This window comes from Prosopis cineraria, unplaced genomic scaffold (genome assembly GCF_029017545.1).
Source record: "Prosopis cineraria cultivar Desert tree isolate PC_DT_omini unplaced genomic scaffold, ASM2901754v1 PC6, whole genome shotgun sequence".
Lineage (NCBI taxonomy): Eukaryota > Viridiplantae > Streptophyta > Magnoliopsida > Fabales > Fabaceae > Prosopis > Prosopis cineraria.
This window is the reverse complement of record NW_026555337.1, coordinates 9631832-9652556: the sequence shown is the minus strand read 5'-3', so window position 1 is coordinate 9652556 and position 20725 is coordinate 9631832. Positions and strand designations below refer to the sequence as shown.

Genomic DNA, 20725 nt, shown 5'->3' with positions numbered 1-20725 from the left:
TAGCATCCATGACTATTTGTATATTTTAATTTTTTAATAGCGAATTTCCTAACAATCATCAAGTCTTTAAATAGTCTTCTTCTTTCTTTTATTGAATCTATCATTTGGACTATTTTGATAATGCAGCACTTAATTACTTGATAACTTGAATGTCATTTAGGGCATCACTTTTGCTTTTGAATAAATCGTTAATAATTTTTACATATAGATATTAGATTGCTTGCTCTCCTTTTTTTTTTCCCCTTCCTTTCATCATTTTTCCCGTTGCACAAATATTTTGTGATCAAATTTTGGTACTAATCTTTTTAGATTGGCATGCAAAGAGATTCACACTTCTAAATTAATATATCTTCTACTCTCATTCATATCACAATATGAAAAATGCTAATAACTATGTATGAGAATTTTTTTTTAAATTCACTACACCATCATTGATAAATAGTTATGAATATTTTTATATCCAAAATAAAATATCCAAATCTCATTATCAATGAACATTAGAATATGTAATTGTAAATAGCATAATTTATATTGGGTAAATAAGCAAATCACCCTCTAAACTTTAAGTCCAATAATATCATAGATTATAAACTCATTTATTGTTTTCTTCACTTTTGAAAATGATGTAATCTAACTTCTGTTATTAATAAATGTTCACTTTGATGGTTAGTTGATAAGAAGATGATAGAAAAAATATCAAAGAATTATACAAAATGACACAAAAACTTTTTGAATTATTTTCTGTAATTTTTTAGATATTTGTATGTATTTTTTGAATCTTTTATTTTAATTTTTTAGTTTTTAAATAATTTTCATATTATTTTTAAGTCAATTAATAACTAAAGTCAATATTTATTAACTGCTGGAAGTAAAAATTATTTTTCCTTTGGAAGTAAAACCACTTGTTCAGTGCACCAAAAAGTCTTTACCATTTTTGGACGTTAGGAAAAGTTATTCACAAGGATCAAATAAAAAAACTATTTGTTTTCAAGGACTTCGAATTTTTATATGTTTGAACAAACACCAGTAAATTTTTGTAATTTGAATTTTAAATAATCCAGTTTGGGCCCTTTTCTTAGATTTTAGGATTAGGGATAAATACTTCCTAAATTTGATCCTTGTGAATTTTTAAAAAAAATTAAACATCACATTTCTCTCATAATTAGGGAAGTAACTTTACAATACCAATCAGTCTAGTTCTACACTTCCGTAGTAGCAATTTTTTTTAATTTTTCTGTTATACCCATATTAATTTCATTAATTAATCAGATGTTTTTTTATATTGAATGGATGGATGGGTATATTGGTCTTTTTGGCTTTCACATTAAAAATAATATATTTATTTAAAAAATAATAATAACTTCCCATAAAATACAAAGTAAATCAAGCAAATTATATAAACTTTCTCGGAGTAAAGATGATGTTTATGGAGGATTAAATTAAGGATTTTATAAATACAGACGTATTTTGGATATATAAATGTGAAGACTGATATAATTATAATCCAACAAAATCAGTATTTTAAAATTAAATTGAAATGATACTGTTCATATTCATAATTCATGAATGTTGTGTTGTAATCTTGTTAAGAATAAATTCAATATTCAATATTATATATATATTGGATATGTTGGTGTCAATATAAAAAAATATATAGAATATTTAAAAAGATACTATATAACTACAAAAATCTTCTTTTGCTAATTCATAAAGATATTTAAATTTGAAAAAAGAAAATCGTCTCAATGTGATAGAGAAAATTAAAAAAGATACGAAATTCAGGTAAATTATAATATAATATAATTATAATTATAAATTTAATTATTATTGTTTTCCGAATTACATTTACATGTATCTCTATTTTGTTTTAATTTTTTATTTAATACTCTTACAGTTCCACAACTGCTCCTGCACGGTTTTCGCCTGCTTATAAATTCTTAAATGGTGCCTTCGCTCTCTCCGTTCCTTCTTCTTGTGTCTTACTTCCTCTCTCACTGCACTCTCTAGAGAGAGAGTTCGGCTCAGATCAGCCATGGCTTCTTCCTCCGACGACCGTGACAACTTATTCTTCATCGCCAAGTTATCCGAACAAACCGAGCGATATGATGGTCTGTCTCCATCTCCTCCTTCGCATGTTAGATTTTCATTCTTATCGTTCTTTCCACTTTTGAATTGAATTCTTGGTTGTTACTTTATCTTCTCGCTTGATGTTTTTTCTATTAAGTGAAGTTTGCTGTTATAATGTTTTATCCTTTGCTGCTAAATTATGTAATTTTTTTTTCCATCTCTTATTTGCCAATATTTGCTGCGAATAAGCTAAACCAAAAAAAAAAAAAAAACAAGAAGAAGAAGAAGCAACTATATTTTATCCCTTGGATTAACTCCCGTCATGTACTCTGGAAAAGTTCGGAAACGGTCTCATTCAACTTGGAGGTGTTTTGCACTTTTTATTATAGGACCAATGTATTGTATTAAATATTACATTTAAATTTTACGTATTAACGTTTTAATCAGGCCTTAGAAAGGGATTGAAAATTACCGGGAAAGAAGTATTCCCTCGCCTGAGAAAGAACAACTGAAGTGGTTTAATCAGTGTGGGGGTCTAAATGAATTTTTTTTTTTTTCCTGACAAGTTCAGTAACTGTTAAAACCTTCCTATTTCTTGTTTCTGATTTTGGCAGCTGTCCTTCCACAGGTTACATCTTTTTAATATTCAAATAAAACTTATTTCTACTTCCTTGCTTTTAGTTATCTTTGCACAAAAGATCACTTTAGAAGCTGGTCTTCTGTGTTATAACTAATCTGACAAGTTATAATTTCTTGAAGCATGTGGTGGATTCCGGTGCTCCCAACCTTGATGAGCATCGCTCCACAGTGCTGCAAGTTCTACAACGAAGTGTCAAAAGAGAAGCTTCGGAATATCATTTTAAGTTTGGAACAACGTAGTACAATTAGTTGATGGTGCGCCCCCTAATTAGATGAATCAAGTATCATGGACATTAACTTTTCAAAACTTTTGCAACCTTTTGAAGACGTGCATTGTAGAGAGACAGCTTTCAATCGGCAAGTCTCTCCATGCCCAATACATCAAGTCCCTCTTTCCATCTTCAACATATATCTCCAACCATTTCATTCACCTTTACTCCAAATGTGGTAAACTCTGCTCTGCTCGCCACGTTTTTGATTGCACTCTTCACCCCAATGTCTTCTCTTTCAATGCTATCATCTCAGCATATGCCAAAGAATCCCATGTTCATATTGCCCACCACTTGTTTGATCAAATCCCCCAGCCTGATCTTGTGTCTTATAACACTCTCATTTCTGCTTATGCCAATCGTGGTGACACAGAGCCTGCATTTTGCTTATTTGAGGGTATGCGGCATATGGGACTTGACTTGGATGGATTCACCCTCTCTGCTGTCATTACAGCTTCTAGCAATGATATTAATTTGATTAAGCAGTTACATTCCTTTGCAATATTGAGCGCCTTTGATTCTTATACTTCTGTTAACAATGTGCTTGTCACATATTATAGTAAGAATGGATTTTTAGATGATGCAAAGCGGTTGTTTTATGGAATGGGTGAAATCAGAGATGAGGTTTCTTGGAATTCAATGATTGTGGCATTTGGGCAGCACCGGGAAGGACACAAAGCACTGGCTCTGCTTCAGGATATGATTCGCCTAGGATTGAGCGTTGACATGTTCACTATAGCAAGTGTTTTGACTGCCTTTACATGTTTGGAGGATTCATTAGGAGGGCATCAGTTTCATGCCAAGTTAATCAAGAGTGGGTTTCATCAGAATGCTCATGTTGGGAGTGGATTAATTGATTTCTACTCTAAGTGTGGGGGAGGCATGTTAGATTGCAGGAAAGTTTTTGAAGAAATTCTTGCTCCAGATTTAGTTCTCTGGAACACAATGATTTCTGGATTTTCCCTGAATGAGAACTTGTCTGAAGATGCTCTTGCTTGCTTCCGGCAGATGCAGCGTGTTGGTTTTCGCCCAGATGACTGCAGTTTTGTCTGTGCAATAAGTGCATGCTCTAATTTATCATGCCCTTCTCAGGGAAAACAGATTCATGCATTGTCAATAAAATCTGACATCCCTTCTAATCGTATTTCAGTCAATAATGCTCTTGTTGCAATGTACTCTAAATGTGGGAATCTTCTAGACGCAAGAAGGTTATTTGATAGGATGCCAGAACATAATGCAGTATCACTAAATTCAATGATAGCAGGTTATGCACAACACGGTGTTGAGGTAGAATCACTGCATCTTTTTGAACTGATGCTGCAAAAGAATTTTGCCCCTACTAGCATAACCTTCATATCCATTCTTTCTGCATGTGCACACACTGGAAAAGTTGAGGAAGGTAAAAAATATTTTAATATGATGAAAGAAAAGTTTGGTATTGAGCCAGAAGCAGAGCATTTTTCCTGCATGATAGATCTTCTAGGACGAGCTGGAAAACTCAGTGAAGCTGAGAGGATTATGGAGACAATGCCATTTAATCCTGGTTCCATTGAATGGGGTACTTTACTAGGTGCCTGTAGAAAGCATGGCAACATGGAATTGGCGGTAAAAGCAGCCAATCAATTCCTCCTTCTTGACCCTTGTCATGCTACTCCATATGTCATGCTTTCAAATATGTATGCTAGTGCAGGCAGATGGGAAGAGGCTGCAAGTATTAAAAGGTTGATGCGGGCTAGAGGTGTGAAAAAGACACCAGGTTGTAGTTGGATTGAGCTGGATAAGAGGATGCATGTGTTTGTGGCTGAGGACACCTCACATCCGAAGATAAGGGAGATTCATGAGTATTTGGCTGAGATGTTAAAGAAGATAAAGAGAGCAGGATATGTGCCAGATGTGAAATGGGCATTGGTGAAAGATGAAGAGAACGGGGTAGAAGAGAAAGAAAGAAGGTTGATGCATCATAGCGAGAAGCTGGCAGTTGCATTTGGGCTGATTGCAACCAGAGAAGGGACCCCAATACTTGTTGTGAAGAATTTGAGAATTTGTGGTGATTGCCACAACGCCATCAAAAGTATTTCTGCTGTTACCCATAGAGAAATCACTGTTAGAGATGCTTACAGGTTTCATTGCTTCACAGAAGGATTGTGTTCTTGTGGTGATTATTGGTGATAACCAAAAATGCTTTTCTTTTCCTTGTTGCCACTAGAACAAAGAATGCTACTTCTGAGTGAACATAAGCTCTTGGCTGTATGCTTAAACCCCAGCAGGACATAGGCATAATTGAGAAATCTACCTTATGTCAGAACTGATCTGAAAGTATGTATTACATGCTAAACAGAATTCAAGTGGATGCACAGCCTCCACTAAATCTGTTATCTGTCTCGTCAAAATGGAAGATGCATCCCAATATTGACTGCAAATCCTATGGAAAACTGGGGTTAACAATCCCATGACATCAGAAAAAGTGCAAGAGGTCAAACCAAGTACGATTGACTTGTTTTTAATGCTAGTACGGTGTCAATCTGTCTTTGAGAGGACACAACAAATTAGCCTTCTATGCACAAATTCACAATTCATCTCTCATTATTATCAAAATGACATTGTTCATCCTTGTTCCTTAATTGAATATTTCATTAACATGGATAAAATCACAATATTTTTTTTTTGCAACTAGTCCTTGTTCTTCAATCAAATATTATCGAAAAAAGATACTAATTGCCAAACTATATGGCACTAAAACTCAAAACACTCTTACAACTAATGCTGGAAAAGGAAAAATGAAGCAGTTTTATCGTTGTGGGTATGTAGCAGTGAATACTTTACAGGTTTGTTGGATTGAATTAAATATGCTTTTGCTTGGCTTCTTGATTGAAAACTGTTAGATGCTGAAGTGATCTAGGCACGTTGGTGTGTGCAGAAGTGGTAGATACCATGAAAAAAGTGGCCAAGCTGGACGTTGAGTTGAGTGTGGAAGAGAGAAACTTATTCTCTGTTGGGTACAAAAATGTAGTTGGAGCCAGGAGGACGTCATGGAGGATCTTGTCATCATTAGCGCAGAATGAGGAATCAAAGGGGAATGAGCAGAGTGCAAAGCTTATCAGGGATTACATGTGCAAAGTGGAGTCAGAGATTTCCAACATTTGCAGTGACATTATGATACTACTGGATGAGCATCTTATCCCATCCACTAATGTTGCAGAATCATCTGTGTTCTACTATAAGATGTATGCTTTGTTTTCTCATGCTGTTGCCTTTGAATTTTTAATTACAATACATTGTTTCACTGATTTTGACTTTTGGATTTGGTGCAGGAAAGGAGATTACTATCGGTATTTGGCAGAGTTCAGATCTGGTGATGAGAAGAAAGATGCAGCAGATCAGTCACTCAAGGCATATCAGGTACTCAACCTTTAAATTTTTGGCATTATTTTTAGATATCTTTTTCAATATGACAAGGATCAGCTCTTTGTAAAATGTGTGTGCTCTACTATGTTATGAATGGATCTTCCTCGCTGCTGTTGCTATGCTCAGTATGTATTACTTCTGTTTGCACAAAGTTTAGGTGATGTTTATTAATTGAAACCAGTAAAAGGTCACCTTTCTTGACTCTATAGTACTCTGTGAAGGATGGTTCTGTTTAATTGTAACCCATACAACGTTTCTACTCAACGTTCTTTAAGGTGAACATCTTCATGATATATATTTTAATAGGATCTGTTGATCAACAATCTCATGAAATGTTTTTGTGCTGTCATGTCATTCCCATTTTTTTATTTATACATTGGGAATATTCAAACTCTTGACCTCAATTCACATCTCACTCCACTTATACCACCTGAGCTAGCCTCAAGAGGCTCATTTCTAGTCAGTATGGGGCTTGAATTTTCCTCAGAATTTGTGTCCATCCATTTTCTCAACTCTAATAAGACTAAACGGGTGGTAAAATTGTGATAAAAGGAAAAAAGGGAATTCTCCATTTTTTTCTTCTTGTGTTTCATGAGCATTTGTTGTGGCCGGTTCCAACTTACTTTTCTTTTTTTCCTCTGTCCAGCAATGCCCTTCATTAGATCCTCGAGAATCATTCACTTCCATTCTATGACCAGATTTTTCTAACAAGTTGACTGATTAATATGACACCTCCGGGGATGTATTGAAGAAGATTTTGTCATTTCTTTTCTCTCTCTTCCCCCACTCCCCCTGGGGGTTTTTCCTGCACCGGTAGCATGAATTTGAGGAATCTTTTCCCCTTCAGGAAACGTAAAAGTATTTGTTCCTTTATTTTTTTTTTTTTCATTAATGATCTAGTTTCAGCTCCAGGATATGACAAGATTTATAAGTTTGCTGACTCCTTTAGCTTGACTACGCCACAAGTTCCGGGCCCTGGTCTCATGTGTCTTTTATTATTTGCTAGTGGTGACTTTAGCATGTTTAGCCTGAATAATTTGGGGTATAGATGCTAAATTTCGCCCTTTTCTATGTTCTCTCAAAATGACTTTTTTGGAGTACAGTTGTGTAATCTGGAAGGCACTATTGTCAAATTTTTAATCAACGGATAGTTAGTATCCTCCTACTTCTTGAACAAATTCAATAAAGTTGACCTTAATCTTAAGGTCATATAATTGGAAATGAATCCAGATAATCAATAAAAAATAAATAAAGGAACAAAAACTTTTATGTTTCCTTAGGGGAAAAGATTCCTCAAATTCATACTAAACAGCCTTATGTTGAAAATTCAAAGTATATCTTCTCTGTGAATGATATATTTCTTTTCCTGTCAGAATTTTATATGTTCAAAGTCTATGTACTATTGTTACTTATAATCGTGATCAGCTGTATTAGGGCCTTGAATTTTACATTAAGACTTGTGTGGCTTTTTTTTATGCTCTTACACCATGGTCTTACAACATTTACAAAATGGTCAAAAATCACTTAAGATGGTTTGGACATGCATGAAGAAGATCACAGGAAACACCAGTGAGGAGAGTGAAATGAATAACTTTAAGCTCTATTAAGAGGGGTAGAGGAAGGCTAAAGAGAACACTTTTAAAAATGTTGACTTAGATCTCTTAGTTAACAATATTTTTAAAAGCTTGGTATATGATAGATTACAATAGCATCATACAATCCATGTAGTTAACCCCCCCTAATGGGATAAGGTTGGTTGTTGTTGTTGTTGTTGTTGTTGTACACCATGGTCTTACAAGTTATTCTTATTGTTAGATAATATTTCTCACAAATTCAAGCTCTGGACGATATAACTTTGGATGTTTAATTTTTTGCAGACGGCAGCTAGCTCTGCTGAGGCCGAGTTATCTGCTACACATCCCATTCGGTTGGGTCTGGCTCTAAATTTCTCGGTGTTTTATTATGAGATAATGAATTCGCCTGAAAGGTATGCAGAAATATTGTTTGAATTTACCAGTATGAAGGATTAATAGGGAAAATCTTTCTCCTCATACTTCTTATTTTTCAGGGCTTGCAATCTTGCAAGGCAAGCTTTTGATGATGCGTGTACAGAGCTGGATGCCCATGATGAGGAATTGTACAAGGATAGTAGAATGATTTTGCAACTGTTGAGAGAGAACTGTGATTTATGGACTTCTGATGTGCAAGAAGGTGATGGTACAATCTCCATTCTTTTGTCATGCAATCTGCATTTTCATGAAGCAACATTTCTATGATTTACATTATTTTTTTATAGAAAAAGAATTTAATTGATGAGAAAGAGAAAATAACGCAAAAACAGAGGACAAGTAACTCTGTCAAATGCATGAACTTGAGACTAAAGAATAATCTTGAAGAAGAGCTTTTCAAATTTCAAGATAAAAAGTATAAACTTCAAGATAATAAAGATTTCCTGGTCCAATGATCCTAACTAGGCCAAATCCAAGTTCCATTACCAACTTGAAGAAAAATCATCAGTGTGTGTCTGTGTGTCTATATAATATATAAAAAGCTACACCATTCATAAATCATGAACAATGTGGTCCATAACTTAAACCCCATGCAATAAACAGGGGCCACATGTAGTTGGAGGGGAAAAATGATGACATTCCTGAAACATGAACTTCCAGGGGTTCCATTTGTAACCCCAATTTTAGAGAGGTTAATACAGAGACTAGACTCAACTCTGATAACCTGTAACATTCAAAGCACGTTCTGAAAATTTTCCCTCACCAATTAGTACAGAGAGGTTATTGTTATGCTTGTTTGTGACACAGGAGGCCATAAGGTGGAAAGTTAGCGGTGGTGCAGGGCAAGATTAGGTGGGTCAGTCTTCTTTCATAACTATATGATAATGATAGGTTAACTAACAAGTGAATTTTTCTCACACCAACGTATTTTTTCTTCAATGCAGTGAAGAAGCCCTTATATGGATGGTGCAACTTCGTCGACTTTGGTTTTAGTCTTAATAAAAGCATTGGATTGAAATCCTCTTCATTTATTTTTCCCTTTTCTCATCATTTTCTTTTCTTTCTGTTTGTTTTCAGCTATTGTTGGCCACTTTTTTAATTGTTTCTCGAACAAGTAACACCGGATTGTTATGCATGATTCTACTTTGACTTACAGATTTGGTTTAACATCTCTCTTATATTTTTTCAATTAACTTTGAAAGTTTGTCTCTTCCTATGAGGCTATAAGCATGTGTGTCCCCACTCAATTGGTAGGGATTTGATGTTTCAAGGCCACGGTTTTAGTTTAAACTGATGAAAAAGAAGGAACTTAAGCCTAAGAACCTAATCATCTAATCCAATGCACCTTTTTTGTTGGTAAAAAGACAATTTAACTTAATCAAAGTCCGAGAGTTCATGGAGGTGGCCAGTTCCTAAAAAGCTGCATTGGAGAAGTGGGATTAAGATAGTTTAATTATTTTTTTAATATTTTAATTTATATCTTCTCTATATTAAAATTTTTTATAACTCAACTTATATATATATTTTAAATTAAATTGAATTCATTAGAATTATCCATCCTCTCCATTTTTGTCCAACCTAACAGGGATTGAAGTTTTTGTTACCAGTTGAAATGTGATAGAAACGCGAACGGAATTTTGACAACTTATTTTTACATATTCTCAACCCAAAAAAAAAAAATAATTTGTTTGATTTGTAGTTGTGTTTTCCCTTAGTTAACTGAATATAGAAAATAAAGACCTCTAAATTTGGGATTCTTCTCGTTTGAGGGAAGATAAGCTGCACGTCAAACAAAATGTGAAGGAAAATTGATCAAATACAAACCACTCCCTATCCCCTCAAAGATAGTTAACCCTATATTTACCATATGAGGGAGATAAAAACTGAACATCAATCAAACCTCTTTGTTTGCTTCAACTCTATTTAAGGATGAGAATGATCCTTGTGTATCAGCTGCGAAGGGCTGAAACATTTTAACCTAAAGAACCAAAATGGGAAAGCCATCTTCTTTGGTCACTCTCATTGTTTCAACCCTTTGCTTCTCAGCCCTTTTAGAGTTTGCTCATGGTGATAATGGCACTTACAATATTCAAGGAAGGATTTATTGCGACCCATGTCGCTTCCAACAAGAGACCAGATCTAGCATTCCTTTGAAAGGTAGCATTCCTGACAAAAATTTTCAATGTACATAATTGTAAATAATATGATTTATTTAAAAGGAACTAATCCCTCACAACATGATAAATTAATATTTGAATGCTTAACATGTCTCAAACAAGATTGTCTCCAATAAAGTAATACTTATGGGTAAAAAAAAAAAAATATGATTCATTTCTCATATTTGGTGTGATATAGGAGTAACCATCCCTAATTTCATCATGATCATAAAAAGTTCTAGATGACATCTCTCTCTTTTATTTTCTTTAATGGTGTTCAAAGTACACCTTAATTAATTAATCTGTCTTCTCAAACTAAATGATTTTAATGATATTCTTATAAAACTAAATGATATTCTTTACAAATGATTTTAATGATATTATTATAAAAAATGTTAAAATAAACTATCAATCAAGATTTAGTTCAATTTGTCTAAAATCAAGAACAATCTCACATCTCAAAATGATATGGGTTTAGATTTTGATGATAAATAATAAATAAATATTTGGGCGCGATCATACCAATACAAATATACCAGATCCTATCAAACTTCACAATTAAACATACTTGGATGAGGATAGTATTGGGATGGGATAACTTTTTGAGAAGTTCTCATGTTGCACCTCTAATAAATAAATATTTCTATATTATTTGAATTAAAATGTCTACCCAAGTTCTCATGACCTTGGGACCTAACTCTGCCAAGAGAATCTATGGCATGCAATTAATGACACTTTGTTTTATATACACATTTATGCAGGCGTTAAGGTGATTTTGCAATGCAAAACATCAGAAGAAGGCAACATGACATATACCAACACTGGATTAACGGATCAAAATGGCGTATACACTATTCCAATGAATGACAATCATGAGAATAATTATTGTGAGATATCAACTGATCAGACTACTCACCCAAGTTGTACTGAGACAGTGGCTGCTAAGGGTGATAGAGTTACGCTGATAAACACGAATGTCTTATCATTTTCAACTCGTTTCGTCAGACCCTTGGGGTTCATGTCCAAAGAATACGACCCTCGATGTGCCCTCATGGTTAAAGAATATGATATATTCAACATTAAGGTTGATGATTGAGTTTGGAGAGGTTATTAATTAATTGGAATGTGAGTTGGTAATTTATTTTGCCAATGAGTTTGCCATATTCAATAAATGATTGTCACCATGAGCCTCTCATGCTTATGATATAGCTGTGGTTAATGAACGGAAGGGTTAAATTGAAAATAAAACATGAAAGGAGGGGTGCAAAATTAATTTTTAATATTTTTTACAAGTAAAAATTCTGATTTTTTTAAAGGACAATTGAAACCCTTGTCCCCTCTTGACTTGTCTCTAACAAATGGCTATGGTCATTTAATTTTAAAAACCAACATAGTTTGTGTTTCAGCAATGAATACTAAAAGAATTTTAATAACAATAACTATTTGTTCTCTAAGAGACAGTAGAGAATAGAATTCACATGAGATAGAATTAAAAGTGAAGTATTTGTTAATTTTGTTCCATAAAAATAAAATCAATTAAAATCACAAAAAGTTGAAGAAAAATTTGTGAAGATTCTTTAAAGTTTTTATTTTAAATTTTTGTGTGTGACTATTTTTTACTTTTTCTCCTCTTTCTTTTCTTTCTCTGAATTCTGTAATTGCAATATGGAATGACACGTGAATAAAAATAAATAAATCAATAAGCTAGACACACATGAAACTACATCAAACTTCAAAATTAAATAAATAATAGTTGGATTGAATGGAAGAGACTCAATTTCTATTAAGTTATAATGTCAAAGGTTTAATTCTTGTGTTTTTTTGGCCAAAAAAAAATTCTTGTGGGTGGGAAAAAATCATGTTAGGAAAGCTATTCCTAATTACATTTGACAATATTTAAATACTACCCAATAATATGAAATACTTCCTCCATCTTAAATTATAAGACACTTTTAATAAAGACTTAACCTTATAAAATATAAGATACTTTGATAAAAAATAAAGTTTTATTAATAATATTTTTTTTAATATTACCCTTCTCATATACTCTCTCTCTTTAATATTCTTTCATTGATTGAGCATTAAATAAAGGGCATTTTTAAAAGTTCATATTTTTGTCTTGAAAAGGTAAAATTGTAAAGTGTATTTAATGAGTTTTATTGGTATGTGAGATTTTATCTAAATGTGTCTTATAATTTAAAATGAAGGGAGTACTAAATAATGGTGTATAAAAAAAGAGTGAATCAATGTAATGGCTCTTTTTTCAAAAGAAAAACATAAAAAGATAATGAAGTAGATGACTGTGAATATCAGCATTCAAAAGGAAAAGATTCATTCCACAAAAAATATTGATAATGCTAACCTCTGCAGACATCAATAATTATAATCGTGTCAATTCACTTTAAAATTGTTCCATAATTATATCCACATCCCTTTTCCCTATTGATTATTCATTAGAATTGGAAAGTTCTACATTTTATTTTAATTAGTTTTCAGTTTTAGTTAACTCAATGTTCTTGACATTAAAAGGCAATGCAAATTCACCAAAAAAATGCAATTAAATTCTTCAGTCTTGATCATTGAGGTAACAGGTCCAAGAATGAAGAATACACAACAATGACAACAACACACCTGATCTCACAACTAGCATTGTGTGTGTGTGTGTGTGTGATGAAGAATACACAACAATGATAACAACACACCTGATCTCATAACTAGCATTGTGTGTGTGTGTGAGAGAGAGACCCATTTATGAGGATGCAAGTGAGACCACATATTTGCCCCACCTAAAAAAGTGATATCATATTTTCATCATATGTTTACTATTTTTTAATATATAATATATAATTATATAATTATATACATACACCTTTGTCAATTTTAAATCGTAATTAATATAAGCTAATTTGATTGCATATTTAATGGATCTATGCAACTTAATTGTAATCTCACAGTCTTTTTGGAGAAATCAAAATGATTTGATAGCGTTATGTTTTAAAGCCAAAAAACAAAAAACAAAAGAAACTGAAGAATTTCAATTATATTAAGAAGTCCAAATTAATGTTTTTTATTTTTAAAATATTTTAAAACCTTGCAGATTTATAACTTCAAAAGATTAAAATTGATAAAAGACCTTTCCTCTCTTTATAATTATTGATTCTCTCATTTATTTATTTCTTACGTCACAGTGAAAGTTATATTTTTTTTAACATAATGTCAATTATATTTTGGATACATGAACAAATCACTCCTAAACTTTATGTCAAATAGCACCGTAAATCTTAAACTTATTTATTATATAAATTATTTTTTTAATTTTTGAAATCAATGCAATCCAGCTTTTGTCAATAACAAAGTTAATTTTAATTATTTGTTGACTATAAAATGATAAAATACTAAAATTATAAAAAAGTGTTAAAAAATTACATTAAAGGACCCCACAATTACAAATAAGGATCCAGAAAATTGTGAAAAAGGACCAAAAAATTTTTAGTCCTTTTTTGATCAATTATGTTAAAAATTAACTTTTATTAATGACAGTGTCAGATTAAACTATTTCCAAAAATTTAAGAAATAATTTACTCATTAAATGAGTTCTAGATTTGTAATGTTATTGAACACGAAGTTTAAAAAAAATTATTTACCCTTATATTTATCATAATCTCAAATCCTTGATCATATTATTTATAAGGGAAGAAAAATAAAACTAAAGAAGGCATAAGACTTATTAAAGATATATGAAGATCTCCAAAATTGAAGTTCCTGTGAAATTGTAAAAGCTACAAATTGTAAAACTATGCTTATCAATATTATCACTCATAATTTCAATATATTATAAACTAAAAACGTTTTCGTAAATTTTGGAAAATAAATAACAAGTTCTCGAAAAACTAATATTGTAAACTAATAGTCCCTCCATCTCAAATAAATCATCATATTGAAAAAAACTTTTAGGTGGGTTTGAAATGATGGCTATATCTTTAGAATTGCAATAAAATATTAACTACTTTTGTATATTTACAATTCATTAATAAGTCAATGTAAAATAGGGTCAAATTTAAAATACAAAGTCAAAGGTATTATAGTTTATTATCATTAGATTTTCACAACGATTTGAGCTATTTAATAACGATATATAATTTAAAACCGAGAAGCATTTTAGAAAAGAATCGTAACTTAGAAAATTTCAATGTTAATTTTATTATTTGTAAAATGTAAATTTTTTATTCTTAAAATACATCAATCAAATAATCCCTGAGATCATCAACGTTAATATAAAAAAAATAAAATTTACAACAAACAATCTTTTGGAACCTATGGATAATTTTGTTAACACAAGGTCATGAAAAACCACGAAAAATTAGGTCAAGTCAAGTCATATAAAGTTAGGACATTCTTGTAAAGGGTTGTCAAAATAACCTATGAATAACTAAAGTTGGAGTATTCACTAAGAGATATGACTGTTTTCAATAAAAGGATAATTATATATAATAAAATAATAAAATAATAAGAGATATGACTGTTTTCAATAGAAGGATGACTATAAATAATAAAATAATATTTATTAATATAAACTAGTATGTCACCCATGCAATTAACATTATTAACATTATTTTACCTAAGTAAAAACATATATGTACCTTTGAGATACAAGGATATTTTTATAATTCTTAATTGAATTATGGTAGTGGTATTTATTAAGTATAATTAACTTTGAAATTTTTATTTTTAAAAAAATCAAATTATTTTAGCAAAACAAATAAATTAAATTTTTTTAAAAAAATTTAACTACAATGCTAAATTAATTAGTTTAATTAAATAATGATATGAAAACTAAAGTATACATCTTTCTCATTTGAGAGATCTTTCTAGTTTGGGAAAATATATATTTCGATTCACACACTTTGCTTATATTTTGTATCAATCTCTATACTTTTTTTGTATTTTGAGTCCCTACATTTTTATTTTTTGATATTTTACGTTCATTCAAGGTCTTTACATTTTGTTCAATTTGTTTATTTTATTCATTTAGGGATCTAAAATATCAAAAAATAAAACTGAAGGGACTTAAAATATCGAAAAAAGTACAAGGACCTATTACAAAACACAAGCAAAGTGTAGGGATCAAAAAGTATGTTTTTTTTTTAGTTTTCTCAATTTTTTAAGTATAAATTAAAGAACAAAATATGCATCTAATAAGTTGATCTAAATTAAAAAGTCTTATATATACCCTTATCTTAAAACAAAGCTATACGCTAACACCAGTTTAACAATAGACTATATAGAGCTTTTCGCGTAAACCTTGAAATTATCAGCTACATAAGCATGGATTTCTAGAAAACTATAGCATGGTGAATCGTTAGATGAATTACAATAGAAACATTTCAGACAGATGATCGCATCTATTAATCTTTGTATACTTAATTGCATGAAAAATTAAATGATATACAAACTTAAGATTTCCAAATAATTCTAAGATCTTTGGAGCTAGTTGAAGTAGTGAAAAAACTTGATATTTCAAGTATAAATTGATCTTTTACCAGATCGACCAAATTTAAAAATTATTTAAAGGGCAAAAACTGTAAGTAGCTTTTCATTTTTCAATGTTTAAGAAAATAGAGATGCTTCAATTATATTTGTTAGTTATGAATTATAGTTAGTAAAAGAAAAAACATTATGAATCATACATTAAACTTTCATAATAAAATTTATACCCTTGACTCTATATTTGATGAAATTCTCATTCTTGGAAAATTCCACATTTGTTTACATCTCGTAAGCATGAACATTTGGTGTGCTTTCACTTTACCTGAATCTTTGAGCTTGACACTGTTTGCTAAAACCAAAATAAATAAAAATGACTATTAGAATAGATAATTTTTTATTGTTTAATTGAAATAAATATAATATATAAATATTTTTTATTATTTAATTGAAATTTGTTAAATGTAGGCTTCAATCCATCTAAAATTACCTTGTTCGGCTGCACAAACTTCAATCCTCAACACTATTTTCTCAACATCAAAATCAGAACTAATCTTCAACCTCTATTTCTACCAGCAATTTCTCAAGCTCTTGCAATAGGCATCCTGGATAATGATAGATGGAAACAAAAGAAAATTATTCCAAAAGGCAAGAAAAGAGGGGGGAAAATAAAAACATACAAGACACGTGGAAAAGGAAATAGGAGAAAGAGACATGAATTGAGTACCATGATTAGAAACACACAAAATATAATAGTACAAGGCATTAACTAACAAACTCGATTGAAGAAAACCTAAGCGAGAGCTAGTGATCCTTTGTTAAGGTTGAAGGTCCAGAATGAGAGGGAAGAGAAAGGAGAAGAAATATGTATAATAAAAGAATGTTTCCAGATTTCTACAAAAAAAAAGGAAAAAGGAAAAAAGAATATTGTTACCAAATGGTTGGTTTTTCAGACAGAGAAGAGATCATTCCGTTCATGTCCAAGCCTAGTCATGCTATAAGCGTATTTCGTAAGAGCCTTGAAAGAATTGGAAGCCCGAAGGTATAGAACCTTCATACTGACAAAGGAAGAAGGTTGATCTTGTCCTTAGATATCATCATATCAAGGGTACATCATGCCACCTATACAATTTCCCATTTTTCACCCACAACTATTATGAATTAGAAATTAAAAATAAACATAAAAATTTAAACAAATTACATTGAAGTGTTCATGATTAATACATGGAGAGATTTGTTTTGATTGAAGAATGCATTCAATACTCATAAGATATTACATCTAAATAATAGGTCCACTTTAGACACTTTCATCATCCGCCGCCTCTTGAGAAAAAGGTAGAGGATGATCAAGATGCAAAGCTAATTTGTGAGACATCCTAGCTAAATAATTAATAGAAAGGTTGGAGCTTCTATAAATATGGTGAATAGCTAAACTCTAGTCCTTATGATACACTAAACAATAAAACAAGCATCATTAACGATGTCCTTAAAAGATGAGAATCATCACATCCTTTAGTGATCAACATGATATCCTTGATACAGCCACGGTAAATATCAACAATGCACAAGTTGTTTGCCTGGCAAAGATTAAGGCCATTAATGATAGCAAGCAATTCCGCAATCATAGGAGGGATATAATAAGTTCACAATTGAATCCTTTAATCCAAAGGCCATCTTATCCATGATATTTCCCCCACAACCACTATTACCATTAGAAAGCACTTATCCATCAACTTCAAGGGAAATAGCATTATTCCGAGTTCTAGTCCCTCCCTTAGATTATTTACGCTCAGGACAAGAAGGGAGCACAACTAATGAGATATAAGTCAAAGCAAACTCTGAAGAAGCTTGACTGACCATATGACAATTATGGGCATTCTCTTCATTAAAAGAATGTTTACATCTATGAACCCATATGTCCCAACAAAAGTACCCAAAGAGAATAGGCCAACTAACTTTATTCATGTACCTTTTAGCCACCTCATGATTGAGGTTCTATTTCACCCACTCCATACCAATAAGAGTAACAAAGGAATTCTAGAAATCCTCTCAAACAATAGCTCTCCACCTTTCATTAGCATTTGGACAATGAAGGATAAGATGTATTGAATCTTTAAGAGTATCACAATCAAAAGGGCAATTATGATCTATTATAAGTCCCCTTTTTTGCCTTCACTCATATGTATGTGCTTGTCCTTAAACATAGAGCCACAAATTTTATCTTCTCTACACCAACCATCTCCAAATCATCTTGCATATACTATCTACACTTCATCATATACCTGCAAAAAGAAAAGAATCTGCAAATTTAATAGTAAAACATTCATTCAAAAGTGTTTATCATTTCCTCTTTGCTCATAGGGTAGGTGGGCATGAGTTAGATAATTCATCATATTAGGTTGTAACCAAAGATTGAGTTTTTGTAAATCCTATTGATCTTAACAGTTAACATAGATAGAAATTCTCTCATTCTTGTCAATGAGTCCTTCTTTGCCTAAAACAAGTTCAATAAAGGGGACATTCGATATAGACCAATTATCAAACCAAAAGCTTGTAGAGTGATCATTTCCCGCCTTTTTCCCAAGCCCTCCTTGAATGTCCTCCAAACTTCAAAAATCCCCTTCCAAATGAAAGAAGAGTTTTTCACCCAAAGAGTATCCCCTTTTACAAACCAGGTTCCAACACACCTTCATAACAAAAGCTTCATTTTGCCTCCTCAACGATTTAATACCTAATCCACCTTCTCTCTTGTCTCTGGCAATAACTTCCCAAGACACAAGATGAATCTTCTTGGTATCACTATTCTCCCTAAAAAGAATTTTTGATTCAACTTCTCTAACTCATCTAACAACCTTTTTGAGAGGATCATAGTCTACATGTAATAAGAAGGGAGAGCAAATAAATCTACTTTAATCAGATTAGTTCTACCAGCCATACCCAGAAAATATACCTTTCCAACTTGGAAGTTGCTTTTGAGCTTTTTCCAGAATCGAGGCAAACAAAAGGTAAGAGGCCCTTTTGTGTACAAGGGGAATACTTAAGTTTTGCCTAAATCATGAGTCAAACCGATACCCATTCTTCTACTAAGACCAAGCTCTCTAGAAAAATGCATAGAATTAGAGAACACACCTTTATTTTGGTCTTCTTAACTGTCTGCCCAGAAGTATCACAAAATTTATCAAGACAAGAGAGGATGACAACATGAGAGATTTTTGGGGTAGGAAGTTATGATGCTCAAACTTTTTAAAATTAAAATTTAAAATTGTGAATAAAAAGTTGGGAAGTTATGGTAATATTTAAAACAAAGATATAATTGTAGTGAGATGGGAGAGAGATGTTTGGGTTTTTGGAAGAAATGAAGCATGGATTTTTTTTAATTAATTGATTTTAAAATTTAAATTCAAAATTCAAAATAAGAAGTTAGGAAGGTACCATAGTTATTTGAAATCAAAATCTTAACTTTAGTTTGATAGGTATGAAGTTACAATTTAAAATGTGATAAAAATTTAAGATTTGCCATGATATTATAAGGGCAGCAAAATTTTAAAATGTGAATAATTTATTTACACTTTTGAAAGACAAATAAAATTTAAATGTATATTATATAAACATAAAATCCAGAGGGGTAATTGGGAGAATGATAAATAAATAATAATATGCAAATAAACCATGAGAACAAAAAAATCATTGAAAAAATTTTAAAACACAACGTTTAAAAAATCAAACATCATAGTAAATCAATGAAGAGGAAATTATGATGCTAAATAATTATATATGACATTTTATTCACTATTAATATTAAACAAAGTAAATATTCATGATAGGATTTTTGTAAATGTGATTATTTTCACACTCCAAAAAATATTGTACAGTTATTGAGTTTAGCATGAATTAGAAAAAGGAGATAATGAAGATACACCAAATTGACGTATCATTGTCAAATTAATTTTTTAAAAATTAAATGAGAAATTAAAAAAGTAAAATTTCCAATAAAATTTATTTAAAATTCATTGTCTAAATTTTAAAATGGGATGATGAAGAGATTTTTAGAGATAAAAAAGATACATACTCCTTTCATTCAAAAATGTAAGGCGTTGTTAACCAAATCTTACCCACAAGAAAGTAGTTACCTACTTTTAAACTATTCATATCTTTTTATATTTATTTTTATTAAATATCCTATAATAAATATAAAGTCATTATCGATAGGAGCACCTTAAAAAAAATAATGATTATATCTTAAAAGACTAAAAATACTTTATATTTTTTATCATTCAATTTTTAAAAAAATGTTTTACATTTTTTAACAGAAAAAGTAGAATTTATGTATAATCTCCACAATACAAGATATTTTAAAATTTTTTAAAAAACTTCATAAAATTTTTCATTTAAATTCAATTAAAATGAGAAAACGTTGTCCATAATAAAATTTTTAAAATTAAATTTTAAAATTTTATAATGATATAATTATTGAAAGTTACAATAATAAAAATGAAGATAATGGGAGAGATAATTAAGAAAAATAATAAGAGTTAATGGCAGGATGAAATAAAATAAGAGACTTATTATCTATAAGTAGGGACACTTGTCCTCCATAGAAAGAGACACATATCAACTATACATATATGCTAATTTTTTTTTCCTATTATATATGTATATATAGAAGACAACAAGTGTGTCTGGATTTCAATATAAT

At 31.0% G+C, this 20725-nt stretch overlaps 3 protein-coding genes across 6 annotated transcripts; all 3 read left to right on the top strand.

Annotated features, from left to right (window-relative positions):
* The first annotated feature begins 1928 nt into the window (after window positions 1-1928).
* On the top strand, window positions 1929-9544 carry LOC129313323 (14-3-3-like protein D). Of its 4 annotated transcripts, none has more exons than XM_054956282.1 (7): window positions 1929-2108; window positions 5893-6199; window positions 6287-6374; window positions 8258-8367; window positions 8449-8597; window positions 9197-9241; window positions 9334-9544. In XM_054956282.1, the coding sequence occupies exons 1-6, from the start codon at window positions 2033-2035 to the stop codon at window positions 9217-9219; spliced, it is 753 nt and encodes a 250-aa protein (XP_054812257.1). In that variant the 5' UTR covers window positions 1929-2032; the 3' UTR covers window positions 9220-9241; window positions 9334-9544. The 4 variants fall into 4 exon arrangements, with proteins under 4 accessions (XP_054812257.1, XP_054812258.1, XP_054812260.1 ...); XM_054956283.1 differs by having other exon boundaries at window positions 9197-9245; XM_054956285.1 differs by having other exon boundaries at window positions 1931-2108; window positions 8449-8591; window positions 9197-9245.
* LOC129313322 (pentatricopeptide repeat-containing protein At3g49710) lies at window positions 2115-5645 on the top strand. The gene has a single exon (XM_054956281.1). The coding sequence runs from the start codon at window positions 2979-2981 to the stop codon at window positions 5142-5144; it is 2166 nt and encodes a 721-aa protein (XP_054812256.1). The 5' UTR covers window positions 2115-2978; the 3' UTR covers window positions 5145-5645.
* Window positions 9545-10312: 768 nt separating the features above from the next.
* On the top strand, window positions 10313-11751 carry LOC129312738 (olee1-like protein). The gene is made up of 2 exons (XM_054955425.1): window positions 10313-10546; window positions 11307-11751. Exons 1-2 carry the CDS (start codon window positions 10381-10383, stop codon window positions 11639-11641), a joined length of 501 nt encoding a protein of 166 aa, XP_054811400.1. The 5' UTR covers window positions 10313-10380; the 3' UTR covers window positions 11642-11751.
* The last annotated feature ends 8974 nt before the right edge of the window (window positions 11752-20725 follow it).